The sequence below is a fragment of the Bos taurus genome, chromosome 25, assembly GCF_002263795.3.
Source record: "Bos taurus isolate L1 Dominette 01449 registration number 42190680 breed Hereford chromosome 25, ARS-UCD2.0, whole genome shotgun sequence".
Taxonomy (NCBI): domain Eukaryota; kingdom Metazoa; phylum Chordata; class Mammalia; order Artiodactyla; family Bovidae; genus Bos; species Bos taurus.
The window spans coordinates 26,028,900-26,055,870 of NC_037352.1; the positions used below are offsets into that span (position 1 = coordinate 26,028,900).

General features: G+C 45.7%; 1 protein-coding gene across 5 annotated transcripts; it reads right to left on the reverse strand.

The window, feature by feature from the left end:
- Positions 1–14,164: 14,164 nt before the first annotated feature.
- On the reverse strand, positions 14,165–26,374 carry CLN3 (CLN3 lysosomal/endosomal transmembrane protein, battenin). 5 transcript variants are annotated; one of them, NM_001075174.2, is given in 16 exon segments: positions 14,165–14,745; positions 14,853–14,993; positions 18,075–18,168; positions 18,306–18,361; positions 18,474–18,542; positions 18,622–18,668; positions 19,959–20,071; positions 21,004–21,147; positions 21,237–21,309; positions 22,170–22,255; positions 22,370–22,449; positions 22,842–22,913; positions 24,092–24,188; positions 25,777–25,855; positions 26,014–26,136; positions 26,319–26,343. In NM_001075174.2, coding segments are annotated over 15 exon segments (1,317 nt in total). In that variant the 5' UTR covers positions 26,060–26,136; positions 26,319–26,343; the 3' UTR covers positions 14,165–14,625.
- Between the last annotated feature and the right edge of the window lie 597 nt (positions 26,375–26,971).

The following is a 26,971-nucleotide window of genomic DNA, read 5'->3' on the forward strand; positions in this document are numbered from 1 at the left end:
GGGCCTTTGCGTCACTTCCGGGAGTCGCCGACGAACTACACTGCGTCACTACAACTCCCAGTGGCCCTCGCGGCACGCAGGCCCTGAAGTAATTTTGGCTAAACACGTTCTACAGATTCCCGGATCCTACAGCGTTTCAGTACAGTTGCTCAGTTGTGTCCAACTCTTAACGACCCCAGGGACTGCGGCATGCCAGGCTTCCCTGTCCATCACCAACTCCAGGAACTTGCTCAAACTCATGTCCATCGAGTCGGTGATGCCATCCAACCATCTCATCTTCTGTCGTCCCCTTCTCCTGCTTGCAGTCTTTCCCAGAATCAGGGTCTTTTCCAATGAGGCAGCTCTTCGCATCAGGTGGCCAAAGTATTGGAGTTTCAGCTTCAGCCATCAGTCCTTCCAATGAATATTCAGGACTGATTTCCTTTAGGATTGACTGAGTGGATCTCCTTGCAGTCCAAGGGACTTTCAAGAGTCTTCTCCAACACCACAGTTCAAAAGCATCAATTCTTCAGCATTCAGCTTTCTTTATGGTCCAACTCTCAAATCCATACATGACTGCTAGAAAAACCATAGCTTTGAGTAGATGGACATTTGTCAGCAAAGTAGTCTCTGCTTTTTAATATGCTAAGTTGGTTATAGCTTTTCTTCCAAGGAACGAGCGTCTTTTAATTTCATGGCTGCAATCACCATCTGCAGTAATTTTGGAGCCCAAGAAAATAAAGTCTGTCACTGTTGCCATTGTTTCCCCATCACACACCTCACCTATGGAATTAGAAGCACAGGATCAGGAGTTTACTTTTTAAAGTGCCAACGTGATGCTGATGACCTGCAAGGTTTTTTGTTGGTGGTGGTTGTTTTTTTTTTCAACTTCTTTTAAGCTTTATTGAGATATAATCATCAAATAAATAATTCTGTCTTTAAGGTACACAACTTGATATTTTGATCCACATTGTGAGAGGATTGAGAGGATTACAGTCAAGCTAATTAAGATATCCATTACCTGCAAGGTTTTAGAACCAGGCTTAGAGCAAACTTCAGATTGGACTTTGTTATTCTAATCCCAGCTTTGTCGCTTATTAGTGTGTGAATCTAGGCAGATTTCCTAACTTCTCTGTGGTTCAATTGTCCCAACTAAGGACCATAATAGAACCTACTTCATAGAGTGTTCCCAGGAGTGCATGCACGTGCTAAGTCACTTCAGTCACCTCAGACTATTTGCGACCCTATGGACTGTAGCTCATCAGGCTCCTCTGTCCCAGGGGTTCTCCAGGCAAGAATACGGTGGGTTGCCATACCCTCCTCCAGGGGATCTTCCCAACCCAAGATTTGAACCCAAGTCTCTTACGTCTCCTGCATTGGCAGGAAAGATCTTTACCACTAGCGCCACCTGGGAAGCCCTAAGAGTAAATGGTAACACACTCCAGTATCCTTACCTGGAAAATTTTATGGACAGAGGAGCCTGGTGGGCTATATAGTCCATGGGGTCGCAAAGAGTCTGACACGACAACACATAGGGTGTTTTGAGAATTAAGTGACAGTATATGCGAAGCATTCAGGACAGTGCCTTGTACAACATAAGCAGCTTCCCTGGTGGCACAGAGGTTAAGCGTCTGCCTGCAATGTGGGAGAGTGGGAGACCTGGGTTTGATCCCTGGGTCGGGAAGATCCCCTGGAGAAGGAAATGGCAACCCACTCCAGTATTCTTGCCTGGAGAATCCCCTGGACAGAGGAGCTTGGTGGGCTACAGTCCACAGGTCACAAAGAGTCGGACACGACCAGGGATGGCGGAGCCTGGTGGGCTGCCGTCTATGGAGTTGCACAGAGTCGAACACAACTGAAGCAACTTAGCATCAGCAGCTAGTATTCTTTCATTAGTCCACAAATCCTTATGTAACCGTCTTATATTTTTAAAAGGTGGGTTTCATTCATTCAGCATTTGCTGTGTATCTGGTACTGTTAAGCACTGGGGGTACAATGTTCCCTTGAAAGAAAAGTGGGATTTAGCAGATCATGGGGAAAGGAAGGATCCAACATTCTCCTCTCAATGTTTATTCGACAAGACTGGGAGCTGACTGTGGCTCAGATCATGAACTCCTTACTGCAAAATTCAGACTTAAATTGAAGAAACTAGAGAAAACCACTAGACCATTCAGGTATGACCTAAATCAAATCCTTTAGGATTATACAGTGGACGTGACAAATAGATTCAAGGGATTAGATCTGATAGAGTGCCTGAAGAACTATAAACAGAGTTTCATGACATTGTACAGGAGGCAGTGATCAAGACCATCCCCAAGAAAAAAAATGCAAAAAGGCAAAATGGTTGTCTGAGGAGGCCTTACAAATAGCTGAGAAAAGAATAGAAGCTAAACATAAAGGAGAAAAAAAAAACATAAAGGAGAAAAGAAAAGATACACCCATCTGAATGCAGAGTTCCAAAGAATAGCAAGGAGAGATAAGAAAGCCTTCCTCAGTGATCAATGCAAAGAAATAGAGGAAAACAATAGAATGGGAAACACTAGAGATCTCCTAGAGAAAATTATAGCTACCAAGGGAACATTTCATGAAAAGATGGGCACAATAAAGGACAGAAACAATATGGACCTAACAGAAGCAGAAGATGTTAAGGAGAGGTGGCAAGAATACACAGAACTATACAAAAAAGATCTTCATGACCCAGATAACCATGGTGGTATGATTACTCACCTAGAGCCGAACATCTTGGAATGTTGGAGTGTGTTGGAGTGTGAAGTCAAGTGGGCCTTAGGAAGCATCACTATGAATAAAGCTAGTGGAGGTGATGGAATTTCCAAATGAGCTACTTCACATCCTAAAAGATGATGCTGTGAAAGTGCTGCACTCAATATACCAGCAAATGCGGAAAACTCAGCAGTGGCCACAGGACTGGAAAAGGTCAGTTTTCATTTCAATCTCAAAGAAAGGCAATGCCAAAAAATGTTCAAACTACCACACAATTGCACTCATCTCACATGCTAGCAAAGTAATGCTCAAAATTATCCAAGCTAGGCTTCAATAGTATGTGAACCGAGAACTTCCAGACATCAAGCTGGATTTAGAAAAGGCAGAGGAACCAGAGATCAAATTGCCAACGTCCGCTGGATCATTGAGAAAGCAAGAGAGTTCCAGAAAAACATCTACTTCTGCTTTATTGACTATGCCAAAGCCTTTGACTGTGTGGATCACAATAAACTGTGGAAAATTCTTTAAGAGATGGGAAAACTAGACCACCTTACCTGCCTCCTGAGAAATCTGTATGCAGGTCAAGAAGCAACAGTTAGAACTGGACATGGAACAACAGACTGGTTCCAAATTGGGAAAGGAGTACATCAAGGCTGTATATTATCATCCTGTTTATTTAACTTATATGCAGAGTACATCATGCAAAATGCTGGGCTGGATGAAGCACAAGCTGGAATTAAGATTGCCAGGAGAAATATCAATAACCTCGGATACACAGATGACACCAGGCTTGTGGCAGAAAGCAAAGAGGAACTAAAGAACCTTTTGATGAAGGTGAAGAGGAGAGTGAAAAAGCTGGCTTAAAACTCAACATTCAAAAAACAAAGATCATGGCATCTAGTCCCATCCCTTCATGGCAAATAGATGAGGAAACAATGAAAACAGTGACAGACTTTATTTCCTTGGGCTCCAAAATCACTGCAGATGGTGACTGGAGCTATGAAATTAAAAGACGCTGGCTCCTTGGAAGAAAAGCTATGACAAACCTAGATAGCATATTAAAAAGCAGAAACATTACTTTGCTGACAAAGGTCCATCTAGTCAAAGCTATGGTTTTTCTAGTAGTCATGTATGGATGTGAGAGTTGGACCATAAAGAAAGCTGAATGCTGAAGAATTGATGCTTTTGAACTGTGGTGTTGGAGAAGACTCTTGAGAGTCCTTTGGACTGCAAGGAGATCCACCCAGTCAATCCTAAAGGAAATTAGTCCTGAATATTCATTGGAAGGACTGATGCTGCTAAAGCTGAAGTGCCAATACTTTGGCCACCTGATACGAAGAACTGACTCACCGGAAAAGACCCTGATTCTGGGAAAGATTGAAGGCGGGAGGAGAAGTGAATGACGGAAGATGAGATGGTTGAATGGCATCACTGGCTCGATGGACATGAGTTTGAGCAAGCTCCTGGAGTTGGTGATGGACAGGGAAACCTGGCGTGCTGCAGTCTATGGGACTGCAAAGAGCTGGACACGACAGAATCACTGAACGGAACTGAACTGAACTGGGGAAAGGAGGAGGCCACTTTAGGTAGAGGAAACAGCCTGAACAAAATCCTAGAGACAGGACAGTTCAGGGCACATTCAACAGCTGGTGTGTTGGGGTTAGACTGTGACAGGGCTTTTCCACACATCCTGGCCTGTCATCCCTCTTCTTCTTCCACCTTCTCCCTTTTCCTTTCTGTCTCTCTTTCTCTCTTCTTTTTTCTCTCCCTCCCTCTCTCCCCACAGATTTCAACCTCTTCACCGCCCAAAACAGAAAGGGAATGCACTGAAATTGCCATGGGAGCTTGAATAAAGGGGAAAGGAGGCTGAGTGATTTGAAGATCACTGTCACTGAAGATGAAGAAATGCAAATTCAGACTAAAGTAAAGCTACTGATTTTAGAGTGGTTTCTCGTTACTCCCAAGACCCTGATCGTGTGCAAAGAAAAAAAAATCATATCCAAACTCTTTATTTTTTACTCATCCTTTACTAAGTCATTATGAAAATTTTCAATTTAACAGGGAGGGGGCTTTTTTAGTAGAATTTTTATTGAACTGCAGCACAGATTCAGATGAGTGACAGATCATAAGTGCACAGCTTGATGTGTTTCCACGAAGCTAGCACACCTGTATGCCCATATCAAGAAAAAGAAGATGATCAGAATCGCCCCCCATACTCCCTTCTCGTAATCTCCCTCCTGTCACGACTGAGTACACTTCTTAAGTTTTTTTTATTGTGAAATATTTCAAACATAGAGATAAGAATAAAGATTATTTTAATGAACATCTATGTATCCACAATCCACTAAGCATTGTCAAAACTTAATAAGATACCACATACCACATATTGCTCTGGCTCATTTATATTTTTTAAGCAAAAAATACATTTGGGACATCCTAGTTAAATGAACAAGGTTCACTGGACATTCACAAATTTCTTTAAAGCACCTGCCATTCCAGGCCCTTTTACAGGATCATCTCTCTTTATTTGAAACTACTACTCATATATGTTTACAAAATGTAGATGATACAAAAGAAAATGTGCTCAGTCATGTGCTCTTTGCAGCCCTGTGGACTGTAGCCCACCTGACTCTTCTACCCATGGACTTTTCCAGGCAAGAATTCTGGAGTGGGTTGCTACTTTCTACTCCAGGGGATCTTCCCAACCCAGGAATTAAACCTGCTTCTTCTGTGATTTCTGCATTGGCAGGCAGATTCTTTACCACTGCCCCACCTGGGAAGCCCTACAAAAGAATACAGAGGGAAAAAAAAATCTCTTTTTCACCCCAGTTTCCAGTTCCTTAACTTCTTTCCCTGGCAGCAAATATAATGATCAGTTTACAATATAATCTTCCAGATCTCTCTCTATATATAGATATAGATACATAAAACAATATAGATATATGGGTGTATGTACATGTATAAAGATTATATAAAGATCTATCTCTTGGATGTCTACATGTGATACAGGATATCTGTCTCTGTTTATATATCCTTATCAATAAAATCTTTAGACATGAGCATGCATTTATCTGGGCTTCCCAGGTGGCTCAGATGGTAAAGAATCCATCTGCAATGTGGAGGACCTGAGTTAAATCCCTGGGTTGGGAAGATCCCCTGGATAAGGGAACAGCTACCCACTCCAGTATTCTTGCCTAGAGAATTCCATGAGCGGAGGAGCCTGGTGGGCTACAGTCCATGGGGTCGCATATCTATATCCTTTTACATATCTATGCCTAATTGTAGAGAAAAGTTGATAGATCTATTGATAATTTATCCATCTATAATCATCTCTCTGTCTACCTAGAGAGAGAGATGGAGTGTGTGTATATATATGTGTGTGTATATCCCACCCCTTTTCTTACACAAGTCCTGTCATACTTTATGTGCTCTTCTGCATCTTATTTCATTGTTCCTATATCTTGCAGCACGTTCTATAATGCCTATGGATCTCTTATTCTTTTTTTAAAATTTTATTTAATTCAAGTATAGTTGATTTACAGTGTTTCAGGTGTCCAGCAAAGTGGTTCAGTTACATACGTAACTGTCGTCTTTCAGATTCCTTTGGACTATAGATTATTACAAGACATTGAATATAGGCCCCTGTGCTATATGGTAGGTCCTGGTTGTTTCTCTATATACAGTAGTGCATAGCTGTTAATTCCAGATTCCAAATTTATCCCTCCCTCTCCCTTATTCTTTTTAATGGCAGACTATCGTACCACTGAAAGCAATGGCAACCCACTCCCGTATCCTTGCCTGGAGAATCCCATGGATAGAGGAGCCTCATGGCTACAGTCCATCAGGTTGCAGAGTTGGACACGCCTTAGTGACTGAAGAAGGAGATTTTTTAAAAGTCTTTACTGAATTTGTTACAATACTGCTTCTGCTTTGTGATTTGGCTTTTTGGCCACAAGGCATATGGGATCCTAGTTCTCTGACCAGGGATGGAACCCACACCCCATGAACTGGAAGGGTAAGTCTCAACAACTGGATGGCCAGGGAAGTCCCAGGTAAGTGTGATCATTCCAACTTTTTCTTTTTCCACATCTCATTGCTTTTGGGGCCTTAGTTCCCCAACCAGAGATCGAACCCACACTCCCTGCAGTGGAAGAGTGGCACTCTAACCACTGGACCACCAGGGAACCCCACCATTCCAACTTTAGAGAAGAGGATATTGATGTCCTAAGAGGCCAAGTGACTCACCCAGGATCACACTGCTAGCCTATATTTTAACTCAAATATTTTTTCACAGTCATCTGAATTATTGGGAGGTTGGCTCTTTTAGAGCTAGAGCCTAACAACTTTTGAGTTGTTGCCACAACTTGGTCTTGTCAGTAAGATGGATGGGAATGAGGGCAGCAGAATAAAAAACCCAAGAATGTCTTCCTTGAGTGTAACTAGTTTCCTTAACTGGAGCCAAGCAGAACATGAACGTTTTTAATGGATGAATTTCATTAATGCTTAGATTTTTGTGTGTGTGTGTGTGGTCTTTGATGGTTCCAGAACAAGAAGCACACCCTGGAGGAACTTGAGCAGTCTGGAATCTCCCATCCACTGTGGGTGTCACATGGCCCTTAGTAAATTGCTTCTCTCTCAGTGCCTGTAATAATGCAACCAGTAAACAGAAAGATGATAATCTTTACTGGCACTTGAATCGCAATTTCAAATGCATAAAGGCATTTGAAACTCATAACAAACTTGTAGGTAGGCAGGAAAAGCTGCTTTTACTAACCTCATTTTACAGATGAGAAAAACCAAGACTCTGAAAGGGCTGCTGCTGCTGCTGCTAAATTGCTTCAGTTGTGTCCGACTCTGTGCGACCCCATAGACAGAAGCCCACCAGATTCCCCCGTCCCTGGGATTCTCCAGGCAAGAATACTGGAATGGGTTGCCATTGCCTTCCTCAATGCATGAAAGTGAAAAGTGAAAGGGAAGTTGCTCAGTCGTGTCCGACTCTTCTCGACCCCATGGGCTGCAGCCTACCAGGCTCCTCCGTACGTGGGATTTTCCAGGCAAGAGTACTGGAGTGGGGTGCCATTGCCTTCTCCGTCTGAAAGGGCAGGTAATGGTTAAGCTAGTGACGGAGTAAGGTCTTAAAAACTAGGTCCCTTTATTTAGAGGCCACAAAAGACTCATAGAAACATATTGTTTTATTTTCTAATATTGACCACAGTAGAATACATCATGATTTGGAAGAGGGTAGACTGAGAGGAGGCAGAGAAGAGAAGCGGGGGATGGCGTTAAGACACCTCTCTGGGGCTAGATCCTGGGTACTATGCTTACTCACTCAACTCTAGCCACTGAGGTCTCAGCTCTGGCAGATGCAATGCCCCGCTTTTAAAACACGTATCTTGAAACATTTTATGAAATGTATAGACAATACAATCTTCTGACACCCAGTTTTACTTTGTGTGTGTTTTACTTTCCCAAATAGCCACGGAACTCCTTGAAGTTAGGGATAGTGTCTTTTTGTGTATCTTAGTTGCCCCCTCAGTGAATTTCCAATAGTATGTGTTCAATAAAGGCTTCCCTGGTGGCTCAAACGGTAAAGAATCTGCCTGCCATGCGGGAGACCTGGGTTCGATCCCTGGTTTGGGAAGAACACCCTGGAGAAGGGCATGGCAACCCACTCCAGCATTCTTGCCTGGAGAAACCTCAAGAACAAAGGAGCCTGGAGGGCTACAGTCCATGGGTCTCAAAGAGTTGGACACGACTGAGCAACTGAGTGTTCAGTAATGTGTTCTTTTCATTATTATGCTGAAAGACAATAATTATTAATGAAGACACATACAGCTGAGTGCGCCAACTGCTTTGACTTCTACCATAATGTATTAGTTTTGCCTTTTCTTGAGTTTCATGTAAACATAGAATTAGAAGGTATGTTCTCTTTTTGCGTCTAGCTGCTTTCAGAAGCCTATAAGATTCATCCGTTGTTCCATGAACTGGAATGTCCTTCTTTTTTGATTGCTGAATAGTCTTCAATTGTGTGACTACGTCACAATGTATTAATTTGCCTGTTGATTTGGGCTGTTTCCAGTCTCAGGCTATTAAGAATAGAGCTTTTATCAACATTTAGATATGAGTCTTTTTGTGGACATAAATACTTATCCTCTTGGGTCAGGTAACTGAGTCATAAGTAAGCGTATATCCAGCTTCAGTAAATCCTGCTATCCTCTAAGTGTGTTTATAAAGGAAAAACAGGGGGAAAGTTTTATTCTAAATATGTATTTGGGGACTTCCTTGGAGGTCCAGTGGCTGATTCAGGGCTCCCAATGCAGGGGCCCTGAGTTTGATCCCGGGTCAGGGAGCTAGATCCCATATGCTGCAACTAAGAGTTCGCAGGCCACAATTAAGACCCAGCGCATCTAAATAAATAAAAAAATATGTATTAAAGTATGTAAATATTGATACAGTTCCTTAGAAGATATAAAGAAATAGAAAATTGCACCTATTTGCAGTGACATTGTTTGGATTTATGAAATGACAATTATCCTATGAACAAATGTTGAACTTCTTCCTTCACGTTTGACATTTTGAAATAAGGATGTATATGTATACTTAGCATTTTTATATATACTTAGAATCACAGTGAATGAGGCAATGGGTATTCCCTTTACTAAGGGGATTTTTCAAACATAGCAACAAGCTCTTGATAAATGTTCAAACAAAACATGATACTTGAGATCCTGGAAAATTCAAGTATACTAAAGCTAAGCAAGATATACTCTGGGCTCACATGGAGCTAGATGTCCTGGCGGGGGGGCACTGAAAAGTCACTCAGGCATAGGAAAATTGCTCTTCACACGGGACCATGTTGTACACAGTAGGATGGCTTGGCCCTCAGCCTCTAGAAGGCTCTCTGCCCCATTTATAATAAGATTCAAAATCCCACTAACTACCAAAATGACCATAGGGGGCAGTACCAGCCCATTGACTACCACTGTTCAAGACCTGTTCTACAAGAACAACCATCTGTGCTTTATTATATTTAACTTAACTCATTAATATTAAATGAAATTAAAATTTCAGTTTCTCAGTCATACTAACCACATTTCAACTGCTCAAAAGCCACATGTAGCAAAAACTCTGGGAGACAGTGAAGGACAAGGAAGCCTGGCATGCTGCTGTCTATAGGGTCGCAAAAAATTGGACATGACAGAACAATAACAAAAAAGCAAAAATCACCCACAGAGAAAAGCCTGGAACCACACGGTTTCACTACCTAACTCTACAAATGTTTAAAGAATTAACACCAGTACCTCACAAACTCTTCCTTCAAAATAGAAGAGGGAATACTTCTCAACTCATACTCTGAGGCCCACATTGCCCGGATATTAAAACCAAACAAAAATGATGCAAGAAAAGGAAATTACAGACCAACTTCTCTCATGAATAGAGGCATGAAAGTCCTCAGCAAATTACTAGAAAATCTCATACATAAACCATAAACCATAACCAAGTGGAATTTTCTCAGAAATGCAAAGTCAGGTTTGTTTTTCTTTAGTTATTTTTATCTGGCTGCAGAGGGTCTAAGTTTTGGCACACGGGACCTTTAGTTATGGCAAACTCTTAGTTGTGGGATCCAGTTCCCTGATCAGGGATTGAACCCAGGCACCCTGCATTGGGAGCACGGAGTCTTAGCCACTGGACCACCAGGGAAGTCTTGCAAAGTCAGTTTTAATTAAAAACCACATGATCATCTCAATAAATGAAAAAAAAAAGCATTTGACAACATTTTTCACCCTTCATGATCAAAACACCTAACAGAGTAGGCATAGAAGGGAACTTCCTCGTATAATAAAAGGCACCCATAAAAAAATGCACAGCTAATATCATACTTAATGAAGAAAGACTGAAAGCTTTCCCCTAGGATCAGGAACAAGGCAAGAATGACCACTGCTGTCATTTGTATTCAACGTTGTACTAGACGGTCTAGACCAGAAAGTGAAACAAAAGGCATCCAGATTAGGAAGGTTTGCCGAGAACATAATCTTGTATATAGAAAATCCTAAGGAATCTACAAAAACCTACTTGAACTAATAACAAATTCAGCAGGGTTGGAGGGTAAAAATATCAATGGACAAAAATCAATTGTATTTTTAGACACTTGCAATGAAAAAACCCAGAAAGGAAATTAGGACAGTAATTCCATGTACAAAAGCACCAAAAAGAGTAAAATATTTAGGCAAAAATTTATCTTTTTTTTTTTTTTGCTATGCTGAGTCTTCACTGCAGCGGGCAGACTTAGTTGGCCTGCAGCATGTGGGATTCTAGTTCTCAGGCCAGGGATCAAACCTGCGTCCCCCTCACTGGAAGGCAGACCCCTTACCTCTAGACCACCAGGGAAGTCCCTAGGCATAAATTTAACAGAAGAGATACAAAATGCGTATGATGAAAGCAACAAAACATTGATGGAAAAAAATAAAGAAGATCAGGCTTCCCTAGTGGCTCAGACTGTAAAGAATCTGCCTGCAATGCAGGACACTTGGGTTCAATCCCTGGGTCGGGAAGATCCCCTGGAGAAGGAATTGGCAACCCATTCCAGTATTCTTGCCTGGAGCATTCCATGGACAGAGGAGCCTGGCAGGCTACTGTCCATGGGGTTACAAAGAGTCAAACACAACTGAACAACTAACACTTTCATTAATAAATAAGTGAAGGGCATCCCATGTTCATGGATCGTCAATTAGCCCTTTCATTGATGTGGTTCAGGTTTAATCCTGGATGGGGAACTAAGATCCCACAAGCCACAAAGCGCAGACAAAAGAAAAAAAGCCTTTTTAAAAAATTCCACATGTAAGTGAAATCCTACAGTATTTGTCTTTTGCTATTCATCTTATCCACCTAGCATAATGCCTTCAAGCTTCATCCATGTAGCTGCAAATGGTAGAATTCGTGTATGTGTGTGTATTTTTTTTGGCCACAATTTCTTCATCCACTTATCCTGGATACTTGGGTTGTTTCCATGTCTTGGCTACTGTAAGTAGTGCAGCTATGAACATAGGGGTGCAGGTATCTTTTCTTTTAAACAATTTAAATTTATTTTTGGTTGCGCTCGGCCTTCGTTGCTTTCTCTAGTTGCAGTGAGCCAGGCTACTCTTCCTTGAGGTGCACCGGCTCCAGGATGATTGGGTTCAGTAGTTGTGGTGCTCAGGCTTAGTTGCTCCACAGCATGTGGAATCTTTCCGGACCAGGGATCAAACCTGTATCCCCTGTATTGGCAGGCAAATTCTTATCCACTGAGTCACCAGGGAAGTCCAGATATCTTTTCAAATCAGTGCTTTCATTTCCTTTAGATATATTCCCAGAAGAGGAATTGCTGCATCATACGGTAGTTTTAATTTTTCGAGGATCTTCTTACCGTTTTCCATAGCGGCTGCGCAAATTTACAATCCCACCAATGCCCAAGGGTTCTCTTTACTATTCATCCTTGACAGCGATTGTTATCTCTGGTCTTTTTGAGGATGGCTATTCTAAGAGGTGTAAAGTGACATGCTACTGTGGTTTTGATTTGCATTCCCCTAATGACTAGTGGTTTTTTTGTTTTGTTTTGGCCACCCCACTCGGCTTGCGGGATTTCAGTTCCCTGACCAGGGTCTGAACTCAGGCCACAGTTCTAAAAGCCAGGAATCCTAACCACTAGGCCACCAGGGAACTTCCATGACTAGTGATGTTGAGCATCTTTTCAAGTACCTGTTGACCTGTTAACCTTTCATATTTCTTTGGAGAAATATCTATTCAGTTCCTTTGCCCACTTTTAATTGGATTTTTCTTTTTTGCTACTGGATTGTATTATTTCTTTACATATTTTGGATGTGAATTCAGCCATCTGTATTTCAACAAGCCTTATGGTGCACACTCATTGGAAAAGACCCTGATGCTGGGAAAGATTGAAGGCAAAAGGAGAAGAGGTCAGCACAGGATGAGATAATTGGATAGCATCACTGACTCAGTGGACATGAACTTGGGCAAACTCCGGGAGATAGTGAGGGACAGAGAGGCCTGGCGTGCTGCAGTCCATGGGGTGGCGAAGAGTCCGACACTGACTTGATGACTGAACAACATGGTTCACACTAAAGCTTGAGAACCACTGAAATAAGACAAGATGAAAGGTAGAGTCAAACCACAGCATGATCTGAGCCAACATTAACTGAGTGCCACGCTTTCCCAGGGGCCCATGTAATTTCCACAACCGCCTTACGATCTGTTGGTCTCATTAACATTTGACAGATCAAGAGACTGAGGTTCAGAGAGATGAAGAGATTTGCGTAAGATTTTAGAACTACTGGATAGCAGATTTGGGACCCCCAAACCAGGTTTCTCCACCTCCAAAGCCCATGCTGTCAGCCACCAAGTCCTCATTTTTCCCTGAATGTGGGCCAAAAATATCACTGATAGAGATGGGGTAGTCTCAGAGGGTACCTGAATGTCCATTTTACATTCCAATAGCTATATATTTCAACACGTTCTTGAAAAAATATATATAACTAGCATTCCAAACTCATGATTTTTAATAGTAACATCGTTTCCCTTTAAAATAACCAAATTTTATTAAGTTAATTGCTTTAATGAAAAATCTTAATAAAGTATTGTTATGCACAGATCAGATCAGTTGCTCAGTCATGTCCGACTCTTTGCGACCCCATGAATCTCAGCACGCCAGGCCTCCCTGTCCATCACCAACTCCACTGAGACTCACGTCCATTGAGTCAGTGATGCCATCCAGCCATCTCATCCTCTGTCGTCCCCTTCTCCTCCTGCCCCCAATCCCTCCCAGCATCAGAGTCTTTTCCAATGAGTCAACTCTTCGCACGAGGTGGCCGAAGTACTGGAGTTTCAGCTTTAGCATTATTCCTTCCAAAGAGCACAGGTATAGCAAATATGGTAGAGACAGTAATAATGAAGTGTGGGAAATACTGCAAAGTCAACCTCAGTTACTTTGAAAATATTTAACAGATTTGTGCACTTTACTGTATATAAATAATACCTTGAAAAAGGACTGTAAACAAGACTGGACTCTAGGTAAAACTGCATGTTGAAGCATTTAGAGGGAGGTGTTTTGTAGTCACCCTCTTTGAAATACATCACAAAAATAAGTTGAACTAAGGAAAGGTTAGATGTGCGTGGAAGGTTGGCTACATGACAAAGCAAACGGAGCAAAACATTCACTGTAGAAGCCAGGTGGGGCATACAATAGTACTCATTGTGCAAGTTCTTTCAGCCTCTGTAGGTTTGGAAACTTACATGTTGGCAGAAAAAAAGGCATATAGATTGTCCCACACAGTGAATGAATGAGTAAATGAATAAAGGAATTAACAAATAAAGCCTCAAAGACTAGACAATTTACTGAAGTGCTTCCTTTACACTCTCCTGTATATATTCCATAGTGAACTTAGACTATTTTTATGAACAGAAGAAAATGTTTTTGTTTTTTAAAGTCTTTATTGAATTACAATATTGCTTCTGTTTTATGTTTTAGTTATTTGCCCCAGAGGCTTGTGGGATCTTACCTCCCCGACCGGGGATCGAACCCCCAACCCTTGCATTGGAAGGTGAAGTCTTAACCACTGGACTACCAGGAAAGTCCCAGGAAATATTTTCAGAGAGAAAAATGGCACAAGAGTCAATTGATAAAATAGGCATTTATTCCGAGGGTCTAATGGCAAGAAATTCCCCGAAACCAGCTTGGTAGTGGTAGGAAAATTGCTGCCCCTCCATCCAAGGGGAATGGGGCCTCAGCACTTCTATACACCCCAGCCACGTAGAGAAGGCTGGGGATAGACCTCATAGATGGGATCTGGGTGGGCATGGGGTCAGTCCAACCTGCCCACCTATCAGTAGAGTCCCAGGTCAGCGTGTCCTGTGTCCCAAGGAGTCAGAATGTCAGGAGAGTTGGCAGAGGAAGTCATGCAGAGGCAGGGCCAGGAGCCCTGAGAGCGAGATCCCCAAGGTGTCGGAGATACAGGCGGTTGCCATGGCAAATTCCCGGTGCTCATCACTGGTCTGGGGAGGGTGGGGAGCAAAGGTGAGGCTTCAGTCTTCAACACCCCTGCTTGGGACTCTTCCCAGAGAGGCCGCCCACCCACAGCCCTCGCCCGGCTGGTGCTGACCTCCAGGGCAATGTTGTGAAAGGTGTTCACGTAGGCTGCACCCCCCAGGAGCCCCTCAAACATAATGATCAGGAAGACGAGGTAGATGCTCGGCAGGTAGCTCAGCCACACGTCCACCAGTAGGAACGCCAGGTTGAGGCACTGTGGGTGCAGGGAGAGGGGAGGGGAGAACCGGGGACCAGAGGAAGGCGAGAAGGGAGGTGCCATCCTGTCCAGTGGTCCCGGTTCTGGGACAATGCTGATGAAGGTGAGGGCTGATAGGCGGGGACCAAATTCCAACACCCAGCTGGCCTACCGGACCCTGGGATCTGGGGGAGGCCTTCTCCCTACCGCTTCCCAGCAGCCTGGACCCTGGGGGTCTCCTCCCCTCCTCCCTGTGCCCGTGTCACTCCCATCGTCTGGGATGCTAGCCTGCGGTCCCCTACTTGGGCTCTCCTAGTCACCACTGTTCACGGCTCAGCTTGGATGAAGGCCACTCTCACTCCCATGATCTCATTCCTCTTCCCAAACGCTCCCTGAATGGAGGGGTCTCCCCTCCCCCTGATTTTACCAACCAGATGCTAAGTGAGACCAGAGGTTCTCAACTGGGTGTGACTCTGCCGCCTACGGGACATGCGGCAACATCTAGAGATGTTCCTGGTTGTTACACCTGGGGAGGGAGGGTGCTACGGGCATGGAGTAGGCAGAGGCCAGGGGCGCTGCTCAACATCCTATGGCTCCCAGGGCAGCCTAACAACAAAGAACCATCCAGGCCCAAAATGCCAATAAAGCTGAGATTGAGAAACCAGGGCTTAGATGTTCCCTTGCCTTCTAGGAAGGCTTGTTGACCCCACCCAAGGGTGTAGGTCCCTTCCTCCATGCCCTAGTCCTTCAAGGCATTCTACTGACCCAAGTGGGACATAAGTTTGCCTCCCCAGTCTGTAGGCCACCTCAGGGGTTCACATGCTTAATGTATTGGGTATGGCATGGGGAAACCCAAACGAACTTTTTGGCCAAGCCAATACATACAGATCGCCTGTGGGTCTTGTTACCTACACAGGCCTTGCCCTCAGAGGTTCTAATTCAGGAAGCCTGAGGTGGGCTCAGATCTGCATCTAAAAGAACACACCCTAGTAATACCAAGGTCACCCTAGAAATACTATAGACACATTCACCTGGCTCATTAGGGCCAGATGCTTTCTGTAATGGAATCAAACAATTATACGCCGCTAATTCTATGAAGTGGCCTTGCTTAAAATTATAGCGAAAATCATACGTGACCCATTTCAGTGGCATCTAATGAAGAATCCTGAGTTAACAGCTGATACAATTTGGAACTTGGCAAGTACAAAGCCCTGGGCTGGCAGTGGTTTAAATAAATAAGGAAGAAACTGAGAGGATATTTGCATGCAGTTGACTTAACATTAAAGTATATCTATTCTAATGCTGTACCTTGTTATCATAGAAGTGAGTTAAAATTATTAAAAAAGGGCAAAGGACTTTCCTTTAAGTTCAGCCGCTCAGTCGTGTCCAACTCTTTGAGACCCCATGGACTGCAACAGATCAGGCTTCCCTGTCCATCACCAACTCCCGGACCTACTCAATGTCCATCACATCAGTGATGCCATCCAACCATCTCATCCTCTGTCTTCCCCTTCTCCTCCAGCCTTCAATCTTCAATCTTTCACAGCATCAGGGTCTTTTCCAGTGAATCAGTTATTCGCATCAGGTGGCCAAAGGATTGGGGTTTCAGCTTCAGCATCAGTCCTTCCAATGAATATTCAGGACTGATTTCCTTTAGGATGGACTGGTTGGATCTCCTTGCAGTCCAAGGGACTCTCAAGAGTCTTCTCCAACACCACAGTTCAAAAGCATCAATTCTTTAGTGCTCAGCTTTCTTTATAGTCCAACTCTCACATCCATAAATGACTACCGGAAAAACCGTAACTTTGACTAGATGGACCATTGTGAGATTTATTTTAAAGGTCACCTTTCTATATGCCCTTCTGGGCTTCCCTGGTGGCTCAGACAGTAAAGAGTCTGCCTGCGGAGACCCTAGGTAGGTTCAATCCCTAGGTAGGGAAGATCTCCTGGAGAAGGAAATGGCAACCCACTCCAGTATCCTTGCCTGAAAAATTCCATGGACGGAAGAGTCTGGCAGGCTACAGTCCATGGGGTCTCTCAGTTGAAGACTGATCAAGTTTACTTTCTTTCTTTCTTTCTGTTCCTAAGAGCATGGTCCAGAGGGATATTAAAATAATTTGGAGGTTGCCAACCACTTGCTTTGGGCTTCCCTGATGGCTCAGTGGTAAAGAATCTGTCTGCCAAGCAGGAGATGTGGATTTAATCACTGGGTTTTGGAAGATCCCCTGGAGAAGGAAATGGCAACTTGCTCCAGTACTCTTGCCTGGAAAAAAATCCCCTGGACAGAGCAAACTGGCAGGGTACTGTCCACGGGATCGCAAACAGTTGGACATGACTGAGTGGCTGAGCACACAATAAGGACTTACTTTTGTTTGACCAAGAACTCTGACATTTAGAAACAAATAAAAAGATATATGAATGTTTAAAATCATGTTTTCTTCTAAAAAAAAAGTTGAAGGTTTATTAGTTACCTTCGGTGGCTTTAATCGCATGACAATGAAACATGATTGCTGGTTACGTAAAATTCCTTTCGTTAAAATTTTTGTACGGAAAGGTGTTTTTGCTCATTTAAAGCTTAATCACTTACATGACCTTTGCCATGAATTTGCTCACCAGTCTTGAAATAAATAACCTACTTTACTCACAAAGTCACTGGTTCTATGTAATTAACCACCCAGGATAAAAGAACAGGATGTTTTCTGATTGTCAGAAACATTCTTTGAAAGTCTGTCTCTTTGCATGAGGCTTGGGTAAATAGACATCTAACTGATTAAGACATGATACACAAGCTCTTTCATGCTTCACATTTCCATTTCTTACAACCATGCCCAGTTTACAGAGGAGGAAACTGAGGTTCAAGATTAGTTCAGAGACCTGCCCTAAATCACACAGCTACCTAGTATAGAAGCTGGGATCTGCACCAGGGTTTGCTGGGCACCTGAGGCCATGCAACTTACACAGACCCCTGCTGGCCTCCATTCCCCATGATTAAAACATGATGGGATGCGATCAATAACCCCTGCTGAGGGAGGGAAATGATGGAACCTGGGGAAGCTGGGAGCCAAGGGAGGAGGAAAGTGAGGGCCAGGGGCTCAGTACCTGCAGTAAGGCCAGGACCCATGTGTGGCGGATGCGACAGCAGCGGAGGGAGGAGCGGGAGGCAAAGACACCAGCCTGGTACAGCATCTGGTACCTTCGATGGGGCACAGAGAAGGAGGAAGCCCCTCTGGTGCCTCCTCGGCAGGGCAGCCCCTCCCAACCCCAGTCCTTATCATCAAGGGGTGCCCCCAGCCCCCTGCCAGTCTTGCCACACACCCCAACACTTCTCACCAGCGGTACTGCTCAGCATGAGTCAGGAACGTGTTCCGGAAGAAGAGGAGTTCAAACTGCAGCAAAGAGCAGACAGGGGAGATGGACAAGGCCATGTGGGTCCCCACCCACACTGTTGTTCCCCACCCCATCATTGCTCCCACACCCCTCCTGGCAGCCCTCACTCACAAGTCCCTGGTTGATGAAATACTCAGCAAAGTAAACCAGCACCAAGGGGACGATGTAGTGCAACAGGCCCTGGAAAGTCAGGAGACATGAGCGGGAGGCGGGTGAGGAACGCTGGCCGCGGGGGACACGCCACAGCCATCGTCTGTACCTTAAACACGGTCCACCTTTCCTGAAGGGAGAGGGGTGAGCCGGAGCCTGCAGGGCAGTAGGGAGAGAAGGGCAGGTGAGGTCAGCACCTTGACTCAGAAAAAGGGGTGCTGGTGTGCAGGAATCAACCAGCCAATACTACAATGTGAATGCACACAGGCCACTGGACTGTCCAATTCAATATGGTTAAACTGCTAGACTTCATGGTATGGATATTACCATGATTAAAAAAAAAAGTAACCAGATAAAAGACTTTTTCATGACTCCTGTTTAGCCTTTTTTTTTTCTTGCCACACGATTCAGCATGTGGTATCTTAATTCCCTGACCAGGGATTGAACCTGTGTGCCCCTTGCATTGGAAGGCAGAGTCTTAACCATTGGACCATCAGGGAGGTCCCTATAGCTTACAGCTTGATGGTGGTATACAGGGCCCTGCTCCCAGCCACACTGGGCCCCTCTTTCTGTTTCTTTGAAGATCCAAGCTCATTCCCACCACAGGGCCTTAACACTTGCTGGTCCCTCTGCCTGGAACCTATTCACCCCAATGTACACAGAACTGACTCCTTGTCTTTCATATTTCAGCCCAATGAGATGTCCTCAAAAAGGCCTTCGATGAGCACTTTCTCTAAGTAGAACCCCTCTCCTTTGCACCATGTCATTTCCAAGCACATCACTCTGTCATGCTCTTCTAATACTAATCAACAACATGTGAAAATGAGTTTCTGATCCAGTTATTTGTTTACAAATGACATAACACATAGTATTTGATAAATTTTTTTTTTTTGGCCATATTGCATGGCATATCGAAACTCAGTTCCCTGACCAGGGACTGAACCCACGCCCCTTGCATTGGAAGCACAGAGTCTGAACCACTGGACTGCCAAGGAAGTCCCAAAGACGAGTGTTTCCTGAAAAGATGAATGTGATTGCTGCTGCTGCTGCTAAGTCGCTTCAGTCGTGTCCGACTCTGTGCGACCCCATAGACAGCAGCCCACCAGGCTCCCCCGTCCCTGGGATTCTCCAGGCAAGAACACTGGAGTGGGTTGCCATTTCCTTCTCCAACGCATGAAAGTGAAAAGTCAAAGTGAAGTCGCTCAGTCGTGTCCAACCCTTAGCGACCCCGTGGACTGCAGCCTACCAGGCTCCTCCATCCATGGGAGTTTCCAGGCAAGAGTACTGGAGTGGGGTGCCATTTCCTTCTTCGATGAATGTGACTGGCTCTCATCATAACCGACATGCCCATCCACGTCCCCTCCAAACTTCCCACAGTAGAAAGGAAAAGACTGAAACCCAGAGAGAGAAAGTGACACCGCTCTGAGGGGCTCCTGAGTCTCCTACCTGGCTTCGACTCTGAGGCCTCGTTGTTGATCAGGGGCTGCCGAGCTGATGTGTCTGAATCCGCTTCCCCTCCGGGATCCTGTGGCCCAGGAGACGTGAGCAACAAGAAATAGCTAGAAATGGACATAATGAAGAGAAGATTGAAGAGCCTCTGTTGGGCTGGAAAGGCCGCTCCCTCCCAGGATAGCCCCTATCGTTCCTCCTCTCCTCCAAGACACCTCAAACCCGGCCAGAGAGCCTCCAACTGTGCAAAAATGCTTCTTCCTCTGGAGCTGAAATGTATATCCTTGTTGTTTCTAATCCACAGGCCCTCGTTTTGACTCTCGGCTCACAACAAGCCTGTCAGTTCTGCCTTCTTGTTATTTTTCTAATAATCACTCTTGTTTAGTCACTAAGTCATCTCAGACTCTTTGTGATGCCATGGACTGTAGCCCGCCAGGCTCCTCCGTCCATGGGATTTCTCAGGCAAGAATACTTGAGTGGGTTGCCATTACCTTCTCCAGGGGATCTTTCTCACCCAGGGATTGAACCCAAGTTTCCTGCATCGGCAGGTGGATTCTTTAGCACTGAGCCACCAGGGAAGTCCCAATAATCGCTCCAGCTTCCATTTATGATGCGCTCATCCTGTACTAGACCAGAACTTCCCAAAGTTCGGTCACTTATGTTTTGCCTTCATGATATTTGCCACGTCCATATCCCTCCTGTATATCATATTTTTAATTTAGTATTTCCCTTTCAATTGATTCCCTTTTGCTACATGGCCTGGTCCTAAGCAATCTTCTGTGAAATCACAGGTTTGACTGACTAATGAAAATGTTTTCCTAACACACATGAAAATACACACAAAATGAACAGAGTCCACCTATGGGAAAACTGAGGGTCAGAGACATAAAGCAACTTGTCCCATGTAACACAGCTAACAAGGAGCAGGCTCCAGAATCCAAACCCAGGCCTGTCAGAGAAGCCACATCCTCCCACTTGGCTGTAGGGATCTGAAGATCGGGATCATGGTCAAGTTCTCGATCCTTGAATCCCGGCTGCTTACCTGGCCAGCAGCAGGGCGGGGATGCCCAGCATGGACAGCAGGGTGTGCTGGGGAGAGAGGCCAGCCTGGGTGAGGCCCAGGTAAGACAGCGCCCCTAGCAGCCCTGCTCCCCCAGTACCTGAGGACCAGCAGGAGATCACGGCCCTGAGAAGGAGAACACAGTAGTACTAGGCAGGACCACAGCCAGCGGCGGGATCCCCACCCTCCCCTCACTCCCTGCTCTGCCTGCTTACCTGGGGTAGAAGGCAGTGAGCGAGAGGAAGGTGACTTCCCCCAGACCTGAAGAGATGCTAGCCAAGACCACACCTGGGGGAAGACAAGCATGGCAGTGGCCACTCCCAGCCTTTCCCCGACAGCCCCTAAGCAGGCGTGGCCACAGCCTCCTCTACCTCTGCACGGAGGGGCTGTAAAAGAGATCTCCTGGGACTCTCCTGCTGATCCAGTGGTTAAGAATCCGCCTCCCAGTGTAGGGCATGTGGGTTCAATCTCTGGTTGGGGAACTAAGATCCCACATGATGCCAGGCAACCAACTTCATGCTCCGCAACAAGAGAACACTGAGTCACAACTAGAGACCTCACATGCCACAAACTAGAGAAAGCCCTCATGCTGCAAGGAAGACCGAACACAGCCAAAAATCAAATAAATAAAAACAGCTCCCCTGGACAGGCTGGGCTCCAGATGTGAAGTAGAACCAAGCCCCTTGCTCGTACGTCCCCTCATAGGGAATGGCACCCTCCACCCACACAGCTATCAAACTAAGAGTAAGAACTCATTCTTTTTGTTTGTTTTGGCTGGGTGTGCAGCTTGCAGGATCTTAGTTCCCTAACCAGTTTTCCAACCTGGGCCACAGCAATGAAAGCGCTGAGTCCTAACCACTGGGCCACCAGGGAATTCCCAAGAATTCCCTGTCCTTGAAGCCTCCTCCACCTCCATCACAAACTCTTGGTGACTGCTCATCTCGATCTCCATCTATTCTGTCCATTTTCTCCCATTTCCCCTACCTATCCCTCCAGGTTGACCTCATCTCCCGTCTCCTACTGTGACAGTCTTAGCAGGTGTCTGAGGGTTACAAAACATGATCTCTCTCCTCTGGGAAGTTGGGGAGACTACCCTGTCTGTTGTAGATCCTTTGAACCCCCCACTTGACATAAAACCTCCCACTCACCACACAGGCTGATCGTCACCGAATGAGAAAAAGCAACCAGGAGGAAGCTTCCTGCGGCACAGATCCCACTGGTGAGCACCCGGGGGCTGAAGGGAGGTGGGAGATGCGGATGGTCAGCTACCATTCCCAGCTCCCCAGCCCTCCTCGCCTCCCCACTCACAGACCCCACCTGCCTTGCCTCCCACAGCCCATACCCAGACCTGTAGGGCAGCAGATGAAGGCCAAGAGGAGCCAGCAATTTGATGACGAGGGTGGGAAGGATGTCGGCCAGAAGCACCGCCTGGGATCAGAGAATCGAATGAGACCCCAGACCTTCCCAGGGACAAGCCTCCCAACCCAGTGGCCAGGGAAAGACAGAAATCCTATTAGATGGGCTACACACACAGGTTCAGACATCACACAGGTCTGGATCCCAGTCCCAGCTCTGCTGCTCCTGAGCTATGTGTTCAGTATTCACATTCTCTGAGTTTCAGTTTATTTAGAAAATGGAGATAATTATAGAGCCTAACTCACAGTACTGTTATATGGATTCAATAAGCTAATTCATGCTGCACACAGGAAGTGCTCAGTAGATGGCAGCCTTAATGATTAGAATCATGGGTGCTGGGTTCTGAGTGGGTGGGATCTATGGACCCAGAAGAAGGGGAAGGGGAGGACCAGATGGGTACTCACTGCTGTGGAGACAGGATTGCAGTCAAATCGAGATGAGCTATTGTGGGAGGTGGGTGTTGGGTCTGGGTCCACCTGATGGGAGAGAAGAAAGTTTTTCACCCAGGGAGGCAGGAGGGCAGACAAACAAGGCCTGGTTCCATTCCCAGCTTTGCTCTGACTTGAAGGATGTCCTTGGTTTAGCCCTGGCCTCTTGAGATCTCACTTGATGGGCACAATGGGGAGGGGGTTTCCACGGGAGTCTCAAATTAATGGTCGACATGCCAAAGGGGGCCCTGTAAACGGACTTTATTTGGGTAACACACTCAGGAACTTTAATTTTAAAAACCTAGGTTTCCAGAAAAATGTGGTCTTGGGCCAAATTCCCTGTTGGACCTGCAAGGTGGTAGCTGCTCCTCCTAGGCCTGCCTCTTCCAGCTCATGATAAACAAGAAGTTCTCAACCAAAGGTGATTATACTCTCCAGGGAACATTTGGCCATGTCTGGAGACATTCTTGATTGTCATCAACTGGAGGGTGAGGGACATTCTATTAGAGCCCAGTGGGTAGAGGCCAGAGATGCTGTTAAACATCGTATGATGCATAGGAAAGTCACCCAACAAAGAATTATCCAGCCCAAAATGTCAACAATAATGCTGGGGTTAAAAAACCATACTTTAGACCATAGTCCCACCTAGCCAAAATTTGAGTTTGCAATTGGTTTTGCAAGCACCAATTGATTATTTTCTAAAAAAAAAAAGCTTTAAATTTTATTTACTTTTGGCTGTGCTGGGTCTTTATTGTTGTGCAGTCTTTTCTCTAGTTGTGGCAAGTGGGGGCTACTCTCTAGTTGCAGTGGGCAGGCTTCTCACTGTGGTGGCCCCTCTGGTTGCAGAGCAGGGGCTCTAGGGCACTCAGGATTCAGGAGTGGCAGCCCACAGGCTCCAGAGTTGCGGCTCCTGGGCTCCAGAGCACAGGCTCAATAGCTGTGGCTCATGGGCTTATTTGCTCTGCGGCATGTGGGATCTTCTCAGATCAGGGATTGAACCCTTGTCTCCTGCATTGGCAGGCAGATTCTTTACCACAGAGCCACCAGGGAAGCCCATACCAGTTGATTCTTAAAGGCCCTTACTGCTCTGAGGTCTGGAAACTTTAGCCATCTTGCCCCACCCCTTACCCACCCCATTCCATGAGTGTTTCAAGTGGGTCTCTGCCCGAGGTGAGTCCCTCCTCTTCCCACAGCGACTGGTGGTGGTGGTAGAGAGGGTCACTTACATGGCTCTGATTCCCAGGTGTTCTTTGGTGACTAAGGATGTCGTGGGCAGCGCTGAGCATCACCACGTAAGAGAAGTTGTTGCAGAGGCCCAAGAGCCTGGAGTGAGCAGGACAGAGTCCCCCCACCCCCAGTTTTATTGAGATACAATTGACAAAAGACAATAGATCACAACCTCTATTTAGGACTACAATCTATCCACCGTCCCAGCACCAAACCTCTCACTTTCCCATGCCTTATTTTTCCTCTGTCTTCTGACCACATCCCCATGTAGTGGGAGGGTCCAAAATACAGGCCTCGGGATGACAAATTTAGGTTCACATCTAATCTCTGAGACCTCTCCCAGGAAGAGAAGAAAGTCATCCTTGATGATTCTCTCCTCCAAGCTCCCATCATGACTCAGTTCCTGGGGCATTTCTCATCCACGGATCCACTGTCTCCAACTGTGGTACAGCAGAAAGATCCTGGGGGCTTGAAACCCAAAGGACTATGTTCAGGTCCCAAGTCTGCCACTTCCTACTTGAGTGGACTCAGTCAAGTCATATGTAAAATGGGGGTACAAATTTTCCTGCTGACTATCTCACAGAGTGATGTAGAGATCAAAAGAAGATAATACCCTTTACGATCTATGAAGGATCTTGTTCACTTACTCTCATCTCCCACAGATGCTGTCAGTGATGGGTAGGGAACACGGCACAGCAATAGAATTTCATGTGTCCTTTTCACAAGCCTACGAAGTGGTACTGCTGCTCCTCCCATTTTACTGCTGAGAAACTGAGGCTCAGAGAGAGAAGCCTCACTTCCAACCCAATCTGCTACCCAAGTCCTTGATGCTTGCTGCTGTTGTAAACATCACCAAGTCATGTCCAACTCTTTGTGACGCCATGGACTGTAGCCAGCTAGGCTCCTCTTTCCATGGGATTTTCCAGGTAAGGATACTGGGGTGGGTTGCCATTTCCTTCTCCAGGGGATCTTCCCAACCCAGGGATCGAACCTGGTTCTCCTGCTTGGCAGGTGGATTCTGTACTGCTGAGCCACCAGGGAAGCCCCCCTGATGTTTAAGTTAGTGCTAAAATTATTTCCCAAGGCTCAGTGTTTGAATGATTTCAGGAGGCAGACAGAAAACTTTTTAAAGTTAGTGATGCATTTATTAAAAAATGCATTAAGAAAATACTGGTTTTCCATTTAGGGTAATGACTTACTGTTTTCTTTTAAAAATACAAGTATTTACAAATTTAAAGGCTGAGTTGATTGCAGTAAAAACAAGAAGAAAATAACCCTCCAGGTGATATGCGGAACTGACTGAAAGTGAATGAGTGAAATGTGGAAAATTTACAGTGGACCTCGGGGCAAAAAAAAAAAAACTTCCCTGGTGGCTCAGTGGTAAAGAATCTGCCTGCCAAGGCAGGAAATGGTGGGTTCCATCCCTGGGTGGGAAAGATCCCCTGGAAAAGCAAATGGCATATCACTCCAGCATTCTTGCTGGAAATCCTGCTGGCAAAGGAGCCTGCCTGGCAGGTTACAATTCACTGGGCTGCAAAAGAATCTCGACTTAGCGACTAAAACAACAAACAACAAAAATATTTTGTGAATTCAGCTCCCTTTTCTGAAACCCAACTCTTTCTTTCCTCTTTCCTCTTGTTGCTTCCCTCTTCCCACACGCTTTTTACTTATTCAGGCCACTCACCAGAAGCCCACCGCGTTCTTCCAATGGGCGCCCTGACTGTCTTGCAGCCGAGGCCGAGGTGCCAGGTCTGTCTCCTCCCCTGAAAGGGGGAGAAAAAGAGGGCATGACCCCCACCCCAGTCTCAGGTGCACGATGGTCCCATGGATATTCTCCCGGGGCCGACCAGCGCCCGAGCCTGTCAGGTACGTCGCGAGGACAGAGGAAGTCAATCCCGTGAGGGTCGGCGGCTATACTCACCCTCGGAATCCGAAAGGCGCCGCGGTGAGCCCGCACAGCCTCCCATGGCATCAAGTTCTGGTCCCCCAGGGAGTCCGAAGTCAGCGAGAGTTCAAAGTTGGCTCCAATGGGACGGATGAGGATCTGAGACAGGTAAGAGGGATCAACGCCCCATTGCCGTCCCAGCTCCGAGTCAGCTGCACTCACGTCCGGCGAGCCACGACCCTAACCCGGGGCTCCATCTCCCGCCCTCGCACGCCCTACCACGCCCCGCTGTCGGACTCTGCCCCCGTCCCCTCTAAAGCAGGGGGCCCTGCAGCCTGTACCTTTAAGAGCAGCTGAACATTTCGCACCCGCACCCTTAAACAGACAGTCACGTGACAGCACCGGTGGGTCCCTCATCACGTGCTTCAAGGTCCTCACCACTTCCGGGTCTTCTCTCTGACTTCGTTTTAGACCTTCCCAACTTCGGCGCGTAGGAGAGATAGAGGCTGGGAGAACCCTGGAACCACCGGTTTAAAACTGGTGTGTATAGGATAAGCAAGAAGAGCCATGATGTTAGGCAGCAGCGCCCAAGGCCTTGAACGTTGTGCCAGCACTAGTCATGGCTACCAACGGCTTCAGCTTCTATCACGGCCTGCAACTGCCAGAAACAAATATGGCCACACAGCTACCCCAGACTTTTTCTGGCTGACAACAAAGGCAGCCGCATCACATCATTCTTATTCCTATCTGTTGCCTTTAGATTGCTTTAGAAACTGTAAGTAAAGATAGCACCCACCTAAAAAGATTTCATGACTTATCTCTTGGCAGTATCCAAGAGTTAAGAGAACTCTTTTCTTAATTTATGTTAGAACCAAGGTAGGTCAATCCTGGTTTTACAGATGAGAAAACAAAAAAGGAAAGCTACTGATGATCATACAACATCAGACCTAAAGGTGACTTTAGAAACTCGGCATTAAGAATAGAGCACCATGGG